General features: G+C 54.2%; 1 protein-coding gene across 3 annotated transcripts in view; it reads left to right on the top strand.

The window, feature by feature from the left end:
• The window catches only part of USP24 (ubiquitin specific peptidase 24), a 143,885-nt gene extending 134,022 nt beyond the window's left edge, over window positions 1–9,863 (top strand). For all 3 annotated transcript variants that reach the window (XM_086717077.1, XM_086717078.1, XM_086717076.1), the window contains 6 exons: window positions 149–215; window positions 1,453–1,531; window positions 3,574–3,649; window positions 4,284–4,370; window positions 4,713–4,823; window positions 7,114–9,863. In XM_086717077.1, the coding sequence (XP_086573203.1) occupies window positions 149–215; window positions 1,453–1,531; window positions 3,574–3,649; window positions 4,284–4,370; window positions 4,713–4,823; window positions 7,114–7,176 (483 nt within the window). In that variant the 3' untranslated portion in view covers window positions 7,177–9,863. The remainder of the gene's footprint in view (window positions 1–148; window positions 216–1,452; window positions 1,532–3,573; window positions 3,650–4,283; window positions 4,371–4,712; window positions 4,824–7,113) is intronic.
• The last annotated feature ends 6,460 nt before the right edge of the window (window positions 9,864–16,323 follow it).

The following is a 16,323-nucleotide window of genomic DNA, read 5'->3' as shown; positions in this document are numbered from 1 at the left end:
TACATGTCAGTGACAGGTTGTTTGCATTGGGTTTTGTTAAGTGAGGAACTAAACCTCTTGAACAGAATTATTTTTAAAAGGCACCAGTGCGTGCCATCGCACTAGTCCCTTCTTTCATTCACCGGCCTTTGTCTCCTTCCTGTCACAGGTCATTGAAGATCCCATACAGGTGGAGCGAGTCAAATTTGTGTTTGAGACAGAAAATGGATTATTAGGTGAGTAGCCTGGCCTTCCTGAGAAACGTCTGTAGCAGACGGGCAGATGGCCTGTTATGGCCGGCCTCCTCCCTGACAGGTCTGCCCCGGGGTTCTTCCCCACGGGGGACCTTGGGGTCCCGTTCCTGGGGCAGATAAGAGTCCGCGATGCTGTGACTTTTTTCAACAGCGAAAGGCTGCTTTCTGATGTCAGAAGTCTTTCATTCGGCTCTGCAGCCACTGGGGAGGGAAAAGGACGTTGTCATGCTCATGAGATAGGATTGTTGTTTTGTTTTTACCTGTGGTATGAATGCACCCAGATTTCTTTTATCTACTTGTAAATTTTTTGTCAGAAGGCTAAAGTGGCTTTAATGAGCTGTTTCTTAGAAAGTGTGGCTAGGGGCGCCTGGGTGGTGCAGTCGGTTAAGCGTCCGACTTCAGCCAGGTCACGATCTCGCGGTCCGTGAGTTCGAGCCCCGCGTCAGGCTCTGGGCTGATGGCTCAGAGCCTGGAGCCTGTTTCCGATTCTGTGTCTCCCTCTCTCTCTGCCCCTCCCCCGTGCATGCTCTGTCTCTCTCTATCCCAAAAATAAATAAACGTTGAAAAAAAAAATTTAAAAAAAAAAAGAAAGTGTGGCTAAAAATAGTCCTCTTCAACATCCACCACCCACCTGTATTTCCAATTAATATGAGTCATTTTAGATTTTGCTCTGTAGCAAGAGATTTAAGACCTCTTATTCCAGAAAAGAAATGCAAGCTAAAAAGCTGTGACATTCAAGGCCACTGAGCGGCACCCAGGCTCCCTGGAACTTCCAGACCATGCGCTCCTCAAGGGCAGGGACCAAGTACTATTTACTTCTACATCCCCAAAGTGCAGAGCAGGAAGTGTGTGTTGAACTGAACTAATACCCAAATTTCCATTTATCAAACTGAAAGTGTTGTAACCAGTCTTCTGTCAGTAGCATGGCGGGTAGAAAAGCTCGAAGGTCTGTTGAATAATCAGTAGAAGTTTTAGTTCCTTTTGGCTCTCCTAAAAGTCACACCTCCACCGCCACATAGTTTCTTGAATACTATTCAGTGTTTCTGCCCATCAGCATATGGGGAGTCCTGTCGAATCCGCGCCCCCATGCTGATAGTCCGTCCCCTGTCTGCTGATCAGACCAGCTGGCTGTAAGTGTTCAGAACAAGAGAGTAGTGTTATCGGGACCCGCCTGCAGTGCCCTGCTTTCTTGTCACAATTTCCTGTTCTCTCCACTCAGCTCTGATGCACCACAGTAATCACGTGGACAGCAGTCGCTGCTACCAGTGTGTCAAATTCCTCGTGACTCTTGCTCAAAAGTAAGTATCAACTCAAAACGCAGGGAGGAGACGGTGTGTTCAGTTACAAGCCATCTGGCGAGGAAAAAAAATCTGCCTCGCTGGAGTTCCTAGAGAGCCTGAGTCAGGGCGTGCTTGCTGGGGTGGTTCAGAAACCGGCTCACGTGACCTCGAGGAGAGGTGAAGGGAATGTCCAAAGAGCAGCAGATCTTGCGGAACCCAAGACCAAAGGCTGAACCGGCGGGGCTCGTGCAGGCAAGGCAGGAATCAAGGCGGATTCGGGGACCTTAACCAGAGTTCACGCACTCGGGCTTGAGATGGCTTCAGGTCACGTAACACCACTACCACCTCTGTCAGGCGCTGGATCCCCACTTTCCATCCGGTCTCTCCAGAGACAGAACAGTGTTGTAGCTGCCTCCACGTAGGAGCCCAGGCCCTGTGCTGAGTGCCTTGCCCTACTCTCATTTAATCTTCGCAGCCGCTCCGCGCAGCTGGATACCGCTAGTCCCGCGGGGTGGGCAGTTTAAGCGGTGTGCCTGCGGTGAGAGCTAGGGCTCAAGCACAGGCGATGGGCTTCACAGAACGATGGGCTTCACGGAACGGTTCTCTTCTCCTTTGCTTAATTGTGGTAAAACACACACAACACAGAAGTTACCATTTCAGCCACCCGTCAGTGTACAAGTCCACGGCGTTAAGTGCGTTCGCGTTGCTGCTCAGCCATTGCCGCCACCCGTCTCCAGAACTTTGTCAGCTTCCCAAACTGAAACTCCGTACCGACTAAACAGTGGCTCCCCATTCTCCCTTTCCCTCTTCCCCCAGCAGCCCCCCTTCTACTTTCTCTCGCTACGAACCTGACTCCTCTAGGTGCCTTATGTAAGTGGAATCCCGCAGTGTTTGTCCTGTCGTGACTGGCTGAGTTCACCTCGCGTGATGTGCTCAAGGTTCATCCATGTTGTAGCCTGTGCCAGAATCCCCTTCCGTTTTCAAGGCCCAGAATACTCCCCGGTGTGGCTCTACCACGTTTTGTCCACTTGGCGGTTGACAGGCACTCGGAAAACCAAGGTTGTTGGTGTTGGAAGGAACGGTCGTGGTTTGCTGCTTCGGCACCCCTGGGTAGGACATGGGCAAACAAAAAGCCAGAGTGGCTGCATGGTGACCCGAGGCTACAGAGCACGTTATGCCACGCCACTGGGTCTCCATTTATCTTGCCCCAGGTTTTTACCGATTCTTCAGCATGGGTATTGCCATCCTTGGATTTGTACCCGAATAAGAATAAGAAATCTCTTGGCCTTACTCTTGCTGCATTTGAGTGTCCTGCACAAATTAAATGAGAGCTCTGGTGAAATAATGGGTGAACGTGCGTTTTCCCAGTGACATAGCATTGTGGACATGAGGGAGATCATCCTGCCACGGTTGTGGGTTCGTTAACCAGGCTCGATACGGGCGGCATGACGTGAGAAGTACTTGCCTAAGTGGCATTTCCAGGTAGTGTTGGGGCCTCATGGTATGTCTGATGCGGGTACGTAGTCCAGATAGCAGTGTCTTCATCTGTGCCTCTCTGTCCCTCCTGGAACCTGCATTGCACACACACAGGATCCCCGTCAGCGCTGCCTTTGACTCTGAGGAGCAGCTTTCTAAGTGGACAAAGAAAACTGCAGAGAGAGTGGGGCTCCGGACCATACTTTAAAATTGTTTTCCGGGAATTATGACTCGCATCACAAAAGTGTAAAGACTGGCTTTGATTCTTTCGAGAATCATTTCTATAGTTAGCTGTACAGTGTGTCGTGGGGTTTTCTTGTTTATTTTTGAGTTTCCGTCTTTGAATTGTAATAGGACTGAGTGGATGAACTGGTCGTAGGTCAGAGACCTTTCGCTACACGTTTACCTTCTTTTGCCTTTTGAAGTTTAAACGTATGAATGTATCTGAACCAAAACCAAGTAAAAAACTCTAGAAAGACAACTGAACTTTAGCAAAAGTAGCATTTGTGTATCAAAATCAAAGGGGATGAAACAAGTATATTTGCACGGAAAGCATTTGGCTGATAGAATTCCCCAATCACCAGGTGTCCTGCTGCTAAGGAATACTTCAAGGAGAATTCCCACCACTGGAGTTGGGCTGTACAATGGCTGCAGAAGAAGGTAATTGCATTTTGAACTTTTCTGGCTATCACATAGGAATCAGTAAGAGCACATCTTTTTTGTTTGTTTGTTTGTTTGTTTGTTTGTTTGTTTGTTTTTGAGAGAGACAGAGAGTGTGAGCAGGGGAGGGGCAGAGAGAGAGAGGGAGACACAGAATCTGAAACGGGCTCCAGGCTCCGAGCTGTCTGCACAGAGCCCGACGCGGGGCTCGAACTCATGGACCGTGAGATCATGACCTGAGCCGAAGTCGGACACTCAACCGACTGAGCCCCCCAGGCACCCCAAGAGCACTTCTTACCAGGAAAAACCTCTTCATTTGGAGACTGGCCTCAACGTTTGGTCAGACTTCAAACTTTTTTCGGTACAGCTGATACCTATCATGACACATTAAGTTTGCGTCTTAACACAGCATCTTAACTGTATAGGTAAGAGAGCAGGTGATTACGTAAGATGTAGGATCTCACTGAGGTCTTGCGAGGGGACGTGAACCCCTCCAAGAAAGCATCTCCTGGTGTGTTAGACCTGGGTGGGTCTGTGTGCTGTGTTAACGCTTTTTATATTCAGATATCTAATGGTGGAAATTGTGGACTCCCGTGGGCTTGTCTCTGATGGCGTCTTTGACTTTCCGTCTCAGATGTCAGAACATTACTGGACTCCACAGAGTAATGTCTCTAATGAAACATCAACTGGAAAAACCTTCCAGCGAACGATTTCAGCTCAGGTGAGGCCTCTCTTTTGGTTTTGTGTGGCTTGAAATCCCACAGGTAGGATTTGTAGTGTGTTTCACACTAAACATCGTAGTGCGTTTAGCATGTGCCACAGCCTCGGAGCGACGAGAGGTGTGGGTGGCGAATGAGAAAGGACCGAAGAAGGGAGTTTCTGTGAAGAGACAGCTTGTGTGGCCGGCAAATTCTGTGCCAGAGGAAAAGCGGTGGGGGCCGCAGGGGTGGGGGGCGCCCTGGCTGCTGCCGCGAAGGTAGCCCCCGGGGGTCAAGCGACGGGGAGTCTTTCTGGTGGCACCGCACACCCTGACTCCCTCCTCTTGTGTTCACGTCTCTCACAGGACACCCTGGCGTATGCCACAGCTCTGCTGAATGAGAAAGAGCAGTCCGGGAGCAGTAACGGCTCGGAGAGCAGTCCCGCGAACGAGAATGGGGAGAGGCATTTACAACAGGTACGGCTATGGCCCGCGGCCCAGGGGAAGGGGCACCACGCCCGCTCTGAAGCTTTCCAGAAAGAATTTCCGTAATCAAGACCAAAGGAGACCCCAGCTCCGTCCTCTAGCGATGCTGTTGGGGGCGGGGGGGGGGTGGTGGTGGTGGGCCTCGCTGGCACTGCGCTCACAAGGCAGAACAGCAGCAGCAGGGAGGGGACCGCAGTGCTTGGGGCTCAGTGCGCGCTGGCCCGGGTGACCACCTCCAAGATGGTCCTCGTACAGCCGGGCCGCAGACGCCTTCGTTCAAGCTGGCTCACCGCACTCTGCCGGCTTGCCACAAGTCTCCCCCCCCCCCCCCCCCCCCCCGCCTGTCGCTTTCACCAGCCTCCCCAGAAACACGGACCCTTGAAAGGAAGGGCCATTGAAACACCTACTTGTCAGGGGAGTCAAAGAATAATTTTAAGCTTATTAAAAAAAAAAAAGAAAAAGAAAAAAAGGACACTTTCGATACGGGTCGCTCTGGTAGAAAAAGGAATGAAACATTGCTGGCGCGCTCACCGATGAAGCAGCCGTGAATGTCCTGCCGAGCGTCGCGTCTTCCCTCGGCCTGTATCACCTTGCGCCAGGGCGGTCTCCTCCGTGGTCCCGCCACAGTGCTTGGCACAGAGGGCTCATTAAACGAATCCTGTTGATGTTGTGTGTGCCATTGTTTTCTAACCTTTCAAATTCTCACAACAGCCTCTTGAGGTCCCTGTTACCCTGACTTCACAGAAGGGACACGGATGCCCAGCACGGTGATGTGGTGTGACCCAGCAGTTGCCCTTGTCACCTACTCTGTTTGCAGAGAAGATCAAAGCTGTGGGACGAGAGGTCTTGCGGCTGCCAGGCTCACAGGCCCCAGGAGCATGTGTCCCCGCACGCGTGTACCCGCACCCTCGCCCACCTGGAACCTCTCCCTCTCCGCACGTCCCTTCCAGCAGTGTTTTGGCACACCCTGTTCTCGCCTGTTCTCTAAAAACGACTCTCTCCCCTCTCTTCCTCTTCCCTCTTTCCCCGTTTGCACAGTCAGACTTCTCCAAGAATTCTCAGAACTTACAGTTCTTCTCTCTTGCTCCTCCTGGGACCTCTTCCAGGCTGACCCCCTGCCTAGTGGCTGGCTCACCACTAGGTATGGGTGACAGGTGGCCTCCACGTGTCAGGCCTAGTCGTAGTGGAGCACACAGCAGCATGGGACCTTGCCGGCCGCTCCTCGCCTCTGGACACAGTCTCCCCTGGGGCCTCCACGGTGCCCCACCCTCCTGGCTTTCTTCCAACCCCTCCACCTGTTCTCTCTCCGTCTCCATGGCTGTGATTCTCCTGGGTGCCAGCCGGGGCCATCCAGCTCCTTCCCTCAAAGGCCTCTCACGGCCAACATGCCTGATGCCTCCGCCCACCCCAGCGAGGGCTGGCCTTCCTTGGTGTCCTTATTAGAAACAGCACCCTGTGTAGCAGGTGTCTTTCTGGACATTCCTTCTCACGCTGCAGTCCGTTCACCGATTCTGCCAGGTTGCCCTCTTAAACATCTCCCGTGCGTCTCTTCCATCCTCATAAGGACTGGAGTGTCCTTGGTCTCTGAGGATGCCCCTGCATCACTCTTCTTTCCCTCAATGGGTCTCCATTGCTGTTAGGATAAAAGCCAGAATCCTCAGCACAGGCCTGCTAGGTTTGGCCCCTGCCTACCTCTCTCCTCTCATGTTCTGTGTTCTGGATGCTGATGGCCTTCTCGGAGTTGATCAGATACCCTCTTTCCTTTTGCGTGGGGCTTCCCCCACTCACCCCTAACTCCCAGTCGGCTTATGTGTCACCTTGCAGAGACTGCCTGCCCGTTCCCCACCCAACCCCCACCCACATCAGCCCCAACACACGACAGACATTCAGAACTTTGTTCACATATCGGCTGAAGGCCGCACGGCTGGTGACAGAAACGGAATTCAGGGGTGAGCCAGAAGCTTCCTGGTCTTCGGCAGGCAGTGCAACACAGTGCTGGGGACACAGCGGTTCACGTGGCTTTCCCGAGCACGGCCTGCATTGTTGTATAGGAACATGATGACCCGAGGGCTCAGTGACCACACGAGAGCGTAGAAATGAGAGTTTTGCACAATCAGGAACTGTCAAACACAGGGTGTTACAGTTAGGTTTTTATTTCCCTTTGATCAAACGTGAAGCTGTTGAATGCGGACATTACCTAACACAAATAAGTCCCTCGGTGATGAGAAGCTTTTCTCTAACTTGACCGTGCATGAACTTAACCTCCTTCTCTTTTTCGAAGGGTTCAGAGTCACCCATGATGATTGGCGAGTTGAGAAGCGACCTGGACGATGTCGACCCCTAGAGGAACAGCATGCCCAGCGTGCGGTGAGGAGTCACAGCTCCAGCACTGGGTGTTCAGCGCCCTCTCAAAATCCAGTTCTCACCCTTGAGCCCTTTAGAAGAGCCCGAAGCTCGGACTAGGAGAGCCTGCCGTGATCCCAGAGGAGCGTGTGTTTTTAAAGAAGGCACTCTTGGCCCCTGGAGAAGGTTCGGGAGCTGTTTGGCAGTGGGAGGAGGCCTTCCTCCGGATCACCTGTCCCGGGGCACAGTCCAAATGTGGATTCACAGTTCTGTGGAAATTCTAGGAAATAAAGCCGCTGGCAGACTTTTTTGTTTCACAAACATACAAGAGTGAATGAGGGTAAAGCCGTTGCTTTCTCTTTGATGCTACAACAGAAGTTCCTTTGGATTTTATATTTAAAAAAAAAAAAAAGCAAGCTGCCTTTAGATAGGCGGGGGCAAATTTTTAATCTTGCAGTAACATTGAATAGGAATATCCAATTTAAAATGATGTAAAGATAGGTAATAAAATTCCTTTCCATTGTAAAATAGTAGTTGAGGAACTCCGTTTACACAGACCTTTGTATTTAATATGTCTCCCTGTTTGTATAGAATCTCAGACGGGTCAGGATCAGAGGCCTAGGCATGAAGTTGGACCGTGATGAAATGTTACCAGGATCAAAAATTGGGAAATTTATTATGCTCTTTATTAAGGTATTTTTCTGATATGATTCAGGTTGAAAAGAGCAATTAAAAAAAAAAAGTGTTCTTCAGAAGTACAGGGTTCATTCTTTGATATCAATCACTAAGGAAGTTGTGGCATTTTTCCCCAAATTTTGAAAACCGCAAAATAAAAAGCACTTTAAATTATAACCTTACGGAGTTTGACTTCATAAAATCACCTTTCTAATGCTTGGAGACATATTGAATAAACTGTAGTCTTAAATCATGTGATCTGCAATCATTTGCTTTTGCTTAAAACATAATTATCGAGACCCTTTGGCGCTGGTTGTATATGAAGTTAAATATTTGAGTTGAGAAACACTGCTCTGTGAGTTGTAGTAATTTGAACGGGGAGAAGGAATTTGAGACCTTGTTTCTCTGCAACATGACTAGCGAACAGTGAAAAGATTGGGACAAGATTTACTTTCCCAGAAATAAGCATGAAGTAATTGAACAACTGGCCACTTCGTCGGTATTTCCCAATTCTAGCACCATTCACTCCTTTCAGATTTGGATCCCAGAGGGGAGAAGGGATATGCCAACGTACTTCATATATTTTGTGCATTTTGTATTTTGAGTCACATTTTACCTTTAGTTATGTGCTCTGCCTTGTTTTCAACTCACCGCGCACAGAACTAGGGAAGCTTAGGAAGTGCCAGGTTGCCCCTGTCGGTTAGATTTGCCAAGTCAAAGAGGCGTGGCCAGCCCCAAAGTGCCTTTTTGGTGGCTTTCCAGTTGTGTGGACACGTGACAGGACAGCTCTTCACTGCTGTGCACCTCGGCACCCGGCCCCGTCACTACTGAGCGCTGAGGTGACTGCAGCCGGCCGCAGCCGGTACCCGTGTCTCCAGCCCGCCGCAGGCCAGTGGCGGCCATTGTCAAGGACACTGTGCAGAGGGAGGCCGCCTTTAAGAGCAGAACTGCGCCCTCGGAGAATTGGTCAGAAGCAGTTGGCAAATTGTCTATGGTTCTGCCGTCCTTGGGAATTCAGACGTGAGGTTTTAAAATCAATTCTGAGAACACGGATACTTCCCTGTCCTACTGTTTTCCCTACCCCACCCTCAACCTTCTCTCCGCCCCCATCCTCCCACAACGATTGCGTAGGACATGACCTTGAAATGCCGGTGATGATCTGTGTTGGGATATCATCGCTGGCAACTGCACTCTCAGGAGCCCAAATTCAGGAGTGAAATTGCCACTTCTAGTCCCTTATTTCCTATGGAAACAACACCCCCCGCCACCCCCAGGACCTGCTGTCCTCACCGTAAGGCTTCATCAGGATCGCCCGTCACTGTTGTGTGTCATACGCGCTGGTTAAGTTTGTTTGTGTCATCGCTGCAGTGGACATCACTTCCTCTTTGCCGGGAACCACTTGATTTCCAACGGCTGCAGTCTGCAAACCTGCTGATGACTTTTTTTTTTAATGTACAACAAAGTGACAATTACGACAGGCTTACCTTGGAAGAGTTGTCATTTTTACTGCCAATTTTTTGGACGAAGATGTTTTTATAAATCTTTCAAAATGGTCTGCACATCGAATAGGAATTGCACAACTAACTCAATGCTGTGTGTTCTCAAGAAGCTCCCTTCGTGAGGCCCTCCGGAGGGTGCCCGCTCTGCCCCGTAGAGGCATCTGGGAAGGAAAACCAACGAGCAGCCCAGCAGGTATCTTGCCCATGACTTCTCCTGGAGCGCTCACACGGTCACTGGCACTAGAAGCAATTGTAGGACCTAGGGCATCGTGTGCTCGGACTTACCCTATCTTGCCCCACCCTCCCTGCTAACATTGAGGCGTGTGCAGTTACCTTCTGAGCTTGGAACAAGCAGACTGGAATTTTCCTCTGCTACCTCTTGTGTACAAAATCTTGTTTATAAAATTTCAAAAGGAAGTAGGTAAACTAGGGAGGAATCGTAATCCTAAATTTGGGTCGTGAGTGGCAGAGTTCTTAGCTTCTAAGGGTATAAAATAAATTTTTCAAAAATGTAGAGTTGGAGTCTCGCCGACCTTTTTCTGCACGGTGCGGGGAGGGGTGCCCTGGGCCTGTGGCCTGGGGTTGCTCTTGGAACTTTGCACTGATGACGTGAATAAGGCCCCCCCGCCCTTTAACGATGAGAGGTGACGGGTCTTCTGAGCCTTGTGTGGTTCTCTCCTCTGGATAGCCTGATCATTTTAGGGTTCATTTGCCAAACTCAGGCTGATGGCCTACGGACGTCTCCCCTGTAGCTTTTAGGCCTGCCAAGCGGTCCCAGCATAAATCACGTCCCTGGTCCAGGTGGGCTTCTCGCTAGACCCCAGGGGTCTCCGTCTCACTCCTGATGTCCTGTGCGTGTGCACATGGCCCCCCTCCCCTGGGATGTTCGCTGCTCCACACTTGGCTCTTCCGTGGGCGCACACCCACTCCCCACATGCAGTGTCAGCCTACGCAAAACCCAAGGCGCTCCCTTCCCTCGGTCCTGGAGTGGCGACAGCGTGGAGATCTACCGAACCCACCCCTGGCCCCGCGCCCCCTTGGGCGAGGGAGGGGAGGTCCATCTCTGCATAGCAGGGCGAGGTGCCTGTGGGCAGAGACCATTCCTCCCCGGCACGCAGGCTGTTTGCATCCGGCAGTAGTTAAACACTTTCCGTGATGCGCAATGGTCAGAAAATGCAGTCTGGGAGGATTTTTGTTTTGCAGGCAGATTCCCCTATCGTCTATGATATGGGCTGCTTAGAGGTAGGCCTCGCTTAAGACCGCTGCCCTCCCCAACCTCACAGAGGCTGGGAATCAGGAATGCCACAGGGGCACCAGTTCCCAAAGAGGGGGCGCCCAGCCGCCTAGGGGACTCAGGGAAGGCAGATTTTATCCTACGAGAGGCATATGTGCTCATGACTAACTCAGCCATTCCATGAACTCATCAAGTGCCTCGTATAAACAGGGCATCATTGGGGCGCCTGGGTGGCGCAGTCGGTTAAGCGCCCGACTTCAGCCAGGTCACGATCTCGCGGTCCGTGAGTTCGAGCCCCGCGTCAGGCTCTGGGCTGATGGCTCAGAGCCTGGAGCCTGTTTCCGATTCTGTGTCTCCCTCTCTCTCTGACCCTCCCCCGTTCATGCTCTGTCTCTCTCTGTCCCCAAAATAAATAAACGTTGAAAAAAATAAAATAAAATAAATAAATAAATAAAAATAAACAGGGCATCATCCTGGACAGTCAAACTCAGACAAGGGTCCTGACCAAGCTGTTTTTATTTTACAAGTCGCCATATAATAAAAAGGCCATAAAACCCAGAATAAATTTCTTCGAGTTATAAAAGCGAAACGGAGGTCTAGAAAAGCTTGCTGTAGAAAGACAGTAGAGACAGCTGTTTACAAACAGACCAAATAGAGGAATCTTGCTTGTTTGGGGGGGGGTGGGGGGGGGGAGTTGAGGGGAGCTGCCTTTCCCCACCACCCCTCAGAAGCCCCTCTCCCCCCACCCCCGGTCACAGTGAACCTGCCAGCGCCATTCACCCAGCGCTCTGTCCCGCCTCAGGTCTGAGTGCCCCTTGGGATCCTCACAAGGTTACTACAAAGATGGGGTGCCCGACCTGTGCAGTAAAAAAAGGCTTGGCTTTACAGCCAGATCTGGTTTACGTCCAGGCCCTACCTCACTTCCTGGCCGCCCACCCCCCCCCCCCCGGTTCCTAGTTTCTTCTTCCCCGAAGTGTGGGTGGCTGTGTGCCCCACACAGGGTATGAGCGAGGGCTGGGTGAGATGGGGTGTGGGCCCCGCGGCCTCCTGTGCAAACTGCAAAGTCCGCGCTGGGGGATGCCTCCTGCAGGCCATGCTGGGCGCACAGCCACCGCCACACCCGCGCGGGAAGAGGGCTGCTGGGAGAAACAAAGGCCCCGGTCACCCTTCAAACACCTGGGACGGTCTCCTTCCTCTGGCTGGGTCTCTGGCACCGTTGCCGGTGGCTCAGGGGCGGGTACGTAGACCTAGGAATATCACCAACAGAAGCGTCTCCCCAGGTGAGCCCTAGTGGCGGGACTGGGGGAGCCCGCAGGCCACCCAACTGATGAAGATGCCTCTACCGAAGAAGCGAGGACCTGAAACAAGGTATCCCGGCGGCCGACCCATGGTTCGTTCTGGCCTCAAATGTCCTCATCTATCCCATGGGTAGAATAGACCCTGCCTTTGTCCCAGGGCTGTTCTGAAACCCTGGGAGAATGTGGGTGGAGAAGCACGTCGGACGTCAGGAAACGGGCCAGACCTGGGGAAGCACCGCCCTGTCAGCGCCTATCCAGCCTGCATCCCCATAGGTGCGGGAAACTGATCAGTTAATCAGGGAGCCCACGGGCTTCTCCAAAGCAGGCAGGTGAGGAGCCATCTCCCTGTTTCACACTCACTGCCCCTTCCAGCCCTCAAGTGCCCCCTGCCCACCCATGGGAGGATGATCACCTCCTTCACGGAGCCCTCGGGGTCGTTCTGCCCACCTGTGTTGGCCCCCAGGAGCGGCGGGCAGGAAGCTGAGCGCAACTTGACCCGCATAAATAGCGGAAGGGCCGGCACCTGCACCCTGCTCACCCGGCCTTCCACTTAGCACAGGGCGATCGAGGCTGAGCGGTCACGTTCTCCCGGGCAGGGAGCCCACGTCCCCCCAAGTGCCAGCGCCACAGCTCCAGGAAGCTAGAAGTGTCCCCTGCCCCTTGGGGCCCAGGCTGGGGGAGGGGGGGAGAAGGGGGAAGGAGGAACCATCTCAAAGCTCAGCCAAGGCCTGGGACCACGGCTCCAGGCCTGGGCGGGGAGGCACTGGGACCCCTGGGACGCCTGCCCCCGCCCCGCAAAGACCAGCTCCGGCCAGTGGCCTCCTCACCGGCTCACCTCCTGCACCAACTCTTGGCTCCTCACCACACGGGTGTTGTCCCCTTCGTAAGTCCCCAGGATGTGGGAGGCCCGGGGTGGGGGAGGACGCCACAGCCAGTCAGCATCCAGCCTGCCTCGCAGGCCACGGTGACCTGCCAGGGCCCAGGGACAAAAGCAAACGCGTGTCCAGCAGCAGCACACGAGGAACCAGGCCTGCAGAGCACGGGTCCACCACGCCAATAGCAAGCTCGCGTCCCCAGCCCTACGCCTCCTCCAGCCTTCCCTCCCCCAGTCAGCAGCAACACCATCTGCCCAGGGGTCCCCGAAGCCCTCCCCGCCCATCCAGCCCATCCGGTCTGCGGGCTCCTCCCTCAGGCTCCAGTGTGCTCCACACCCCGACCCTGCACAGAGGCCCCACTCCTCGGTCTGGACAGTCACAGTGGGTGTCCGCTTGTCTGCAGCTGGTCCCCCTGCTCCTGCTCTGTCCCCTGAAGTCTTCCCCGCGGCCAGAATGAACCTGTGCCAACCCGGGTCAGACACCCCATTTCCCTGAGCACACCCACACCCCGGGCTCAGAACCCTGAGGGGCTCCCAGTTCATTCAGGCAAAATCCAAAGTCCTTACTGTGGCCCTCAGGCCCCATCTGACCTTGTCCTGTCCCCTCTCTGGTCCCCCTGACTCACTGGGTTCCCATCCCACGGGCCTCCTGTCTGCTCCTGTTGCCCCCCAGGCAGGCTCCCCATGTGAGTCTTCACCCTGGCTGTTCCCACTGCTGGAACGCTGTTCCCTACAATGTCCTCCACCTTCTGAGTGAGGCGTCTCCGAAACAACGCCCCCACCCGACATTCCCTCCCCTGCTTGCTTCTCCTCCATAGCACCTTTTAAGTGCTCTGTATTACGTTTTTGTTTACGGCCCTTCTCCCCCACGGAAATGGACACCCCAGGAAAGAAGGGCTAGTTGGGTCTGCATGCCCAGGTCCCGGACAGTGCTGCGAACGCTGCAGTCCTTGCTCAATACAGGCTGAGCAATGGACCTGAGACAGTCCCTACCCTCCAGAAATGCGTCATCCAGACCTCACACTCAGAGTCTTGTGCTTTTTTTTTTTTTTTTTTTTTTTTTTTCCAACGTTTTTATTTATTTTTGGGACAGAGAGAGACAGAGCATGAACGGGGGAGGGGCAGAGAGAGAGGGAGACACAGAATCAGAAACAGGCTCCAGGCTCTGAGCCATCAGCCCAGAGCCCAACGCGGGGCTCGAACTCACAGACGGTGAGATCGTGACCTGGCTGAAGTCGGATGCTTAACCGACTGCGCCACCCAGGCGCCCCCAGAGTCTTGTGCTTTTATCAGCCTCTTCGGAGTGCATTTTAAGAGCAGACTCCCCAGGGCTTCCCATTAAGAAGCTCCCGGTGGCTTTTTAAAGGGAAGAGAGGAGACAGCTGTTGATTGCTGTCTGAAGGCCTGTGCGGGCAGGCCTCGGGCCCCAGGCTGTGTGCGCTCGCGCGCGCGCGCGCTCGCTCTCTCTCTCTCTCTCTCTCTCTCTCCTTGCTTGCCTTGCTGGCCACTCCTCCACCTTCAGCACTCAGCTCATATGTCCCCTCCTCCGGGTCACAGCAGAGTCCTCTCTGTCCCCAGAATCCAGTGGGGCTCCTGGCCCTGAGTAGCGTCCCAGCAGACTTGTTAAATGGATTAATCAAGGAAACGCAGGAGTACTGCATTTTGTTAGGCAGCACTTACGCATATTCTCTGCAGGGGGAGCCGCGTGCCCAGATTGCAAGGCTCCCTAATCGGGACAAAAGCACAAACTGGCCCAGCTACACACGCGCGCACACACACACGCACGCAGTTCACAGTGGGCCCAGGGGGCACAGGTGCCCGTAGCTGGGTCAGTGCAGAGCCTTAGCTGGAGGTTGTCTGTCACCTCTATTTTCTCACTGAAATAGGAAGCAGGGCGCCAGCTGGAAGGCAGAATGGGGGAGAAGGTTTGGAGGTTTGAGGGGAAAGAAGGTCCGAGGTCGTCCTCCCGGGGCGAGGCACATCTCGCAGGGCTTAGGGGCGTGGGCTCCGGGGCAGGGCCATTCAATCTCCTCCCTGCTTCTGTGAAATGAAACAGAAAATGAAGTAAGAGGGGACGGGTGAAGGGCTAGAATGCGTGGGTTTCGGGGGCAACCTCAAGGGCCCCCTGGAGGTCCCAGGCTGATCATTCAGGGAGGCCACAAAGCGTGCACGTGTCCTTGCGGTGTTCAGCCGCGGGGGTGCGGGGGGCAGAGCTGGCGGACAGCTGGGCGGAAGCAGAGCTGGGCTTTCGCCCACCGAGTACGGTACCTAGCGGGGCAAGGGCGCGGAGGGGGTGCGCTGGGGGTGGATGGAAGGCCGGCCCGGGAAGTTCCGGCTGGGTAGCAGCGAGACAGGTGAGGAGGCGAGAGGGAGCCAGGCGCGAGGAGTTAGTTGGAGGCATCAGAGGGTGGTAGGTGCGGTGGGCGTGGGGGAAAGCGGGAGCTGGGAGTGAGCAAGAAAAAGAGAAAGTGGTGACCGGGAAAGGGGGGTGTCCGACACCTAAGCTCTGGAGGAGACACAGCCACGGGGAGCGACAAGGTTCTTGACCTTGCACGACAGAGGGAGCGGGGCTGAGGGAGGGTGGTGGCAAGGTCTTGCAGGGGAGGAAATGGGATTCCAGAGCCCCGAGAGGGCTCTCTGTGTGCGCCCTGGAGTCACCCAGCAGGAGAAGGTGACCGTGAGCTAGGCCTTCAGTACATAGGGATGCCACCTGACGACAGGTTCTTCCATGGTGACATTTATGGAGAACAGGACAGCGCTCTGGATGAGGCAGTGAGGAGCAAGGAGGACCCTTCCCCACCTCGGGCCCCAGGCTGTGGGAGAGGAGAAGGAGGCAACAGTGACCTTGGGGCGGGGAAGGGGACTCCAGGCAGAGCAAGAAGGGGAAGGAACGTTCCAAGAGGCATTTGAGGGTGAGAGGGCTGCTGGCAAAGGGCCAGGATTTTGAGGGCAGGCACAGTGGCAGGTTTCAGGAAGGGAGGAAGGAAGGAACTAGGAGGAAGGGAAGGGATGGGCCCAGGGAAGAAGGCCCCTCAGGAGCGGTGGCGGTGCCCAGCTCGACCAGCAGAGGGCGCCCAGGGCACAGCGTGAGAAGCCAGCGCCTCATCGCCCAGGCCAGGCAGAGCCCTACCGTTGCTGGTGGCCTGCTTCAGCTCCTGAGATCAAACCCTGGCCTGCCTTTGGCGAGCCCACAGGGAGGCAGTTAGTTAGGAGCACCGGCCTTATTGATGAGAGGCGGGAGGAGACGGTCACACAGGAAGAGATAGGTTAGGTGCCGTGGGAGCCCAGTTGATAGGCACTGGATCCAGGCAGGCTTCCTGAAGGAGGCAACTCGGGACTTGCGGTCCGGCTATAAAGAAGCGACAGGCAGCAGTGCAGGGCCCGGCTGGAGACATTGGGACTGGAGGCTGGTTTTTAATGTCTCCTGAGGTCCCCGTCCCGGGTGGGGGGGTCCTGGAGGTTCTGAACAAAAGAAATTCATGGCCCGAGTGCCAGCCTCAGTAATGCTTTCACCTGTTCCCAAAGCCGCTGCTCAGGAGCGACACCAGACCCATCATGCCCTATGAGC

Source organism: Puma concolor, chromosome C1 (genome assembly GCF_028749965.1).
Source record: "Puma concolor isolate L17-30 chromosome C1, mPumCon1.1.hap2, whole genome shotgun sequence".
NCBI classification, from domain to species: domain Eukaryota; kingdom Metazoa; phylum Chordata; class Mammalia; order Carnivora; family Felidae; genus Puma; species Puma concolor.
The sequence above is the reverse complement of the archived record's forward strand: the minus strand, read 5'-3'. Positions and strand labels throughout refer to the sequence as shown.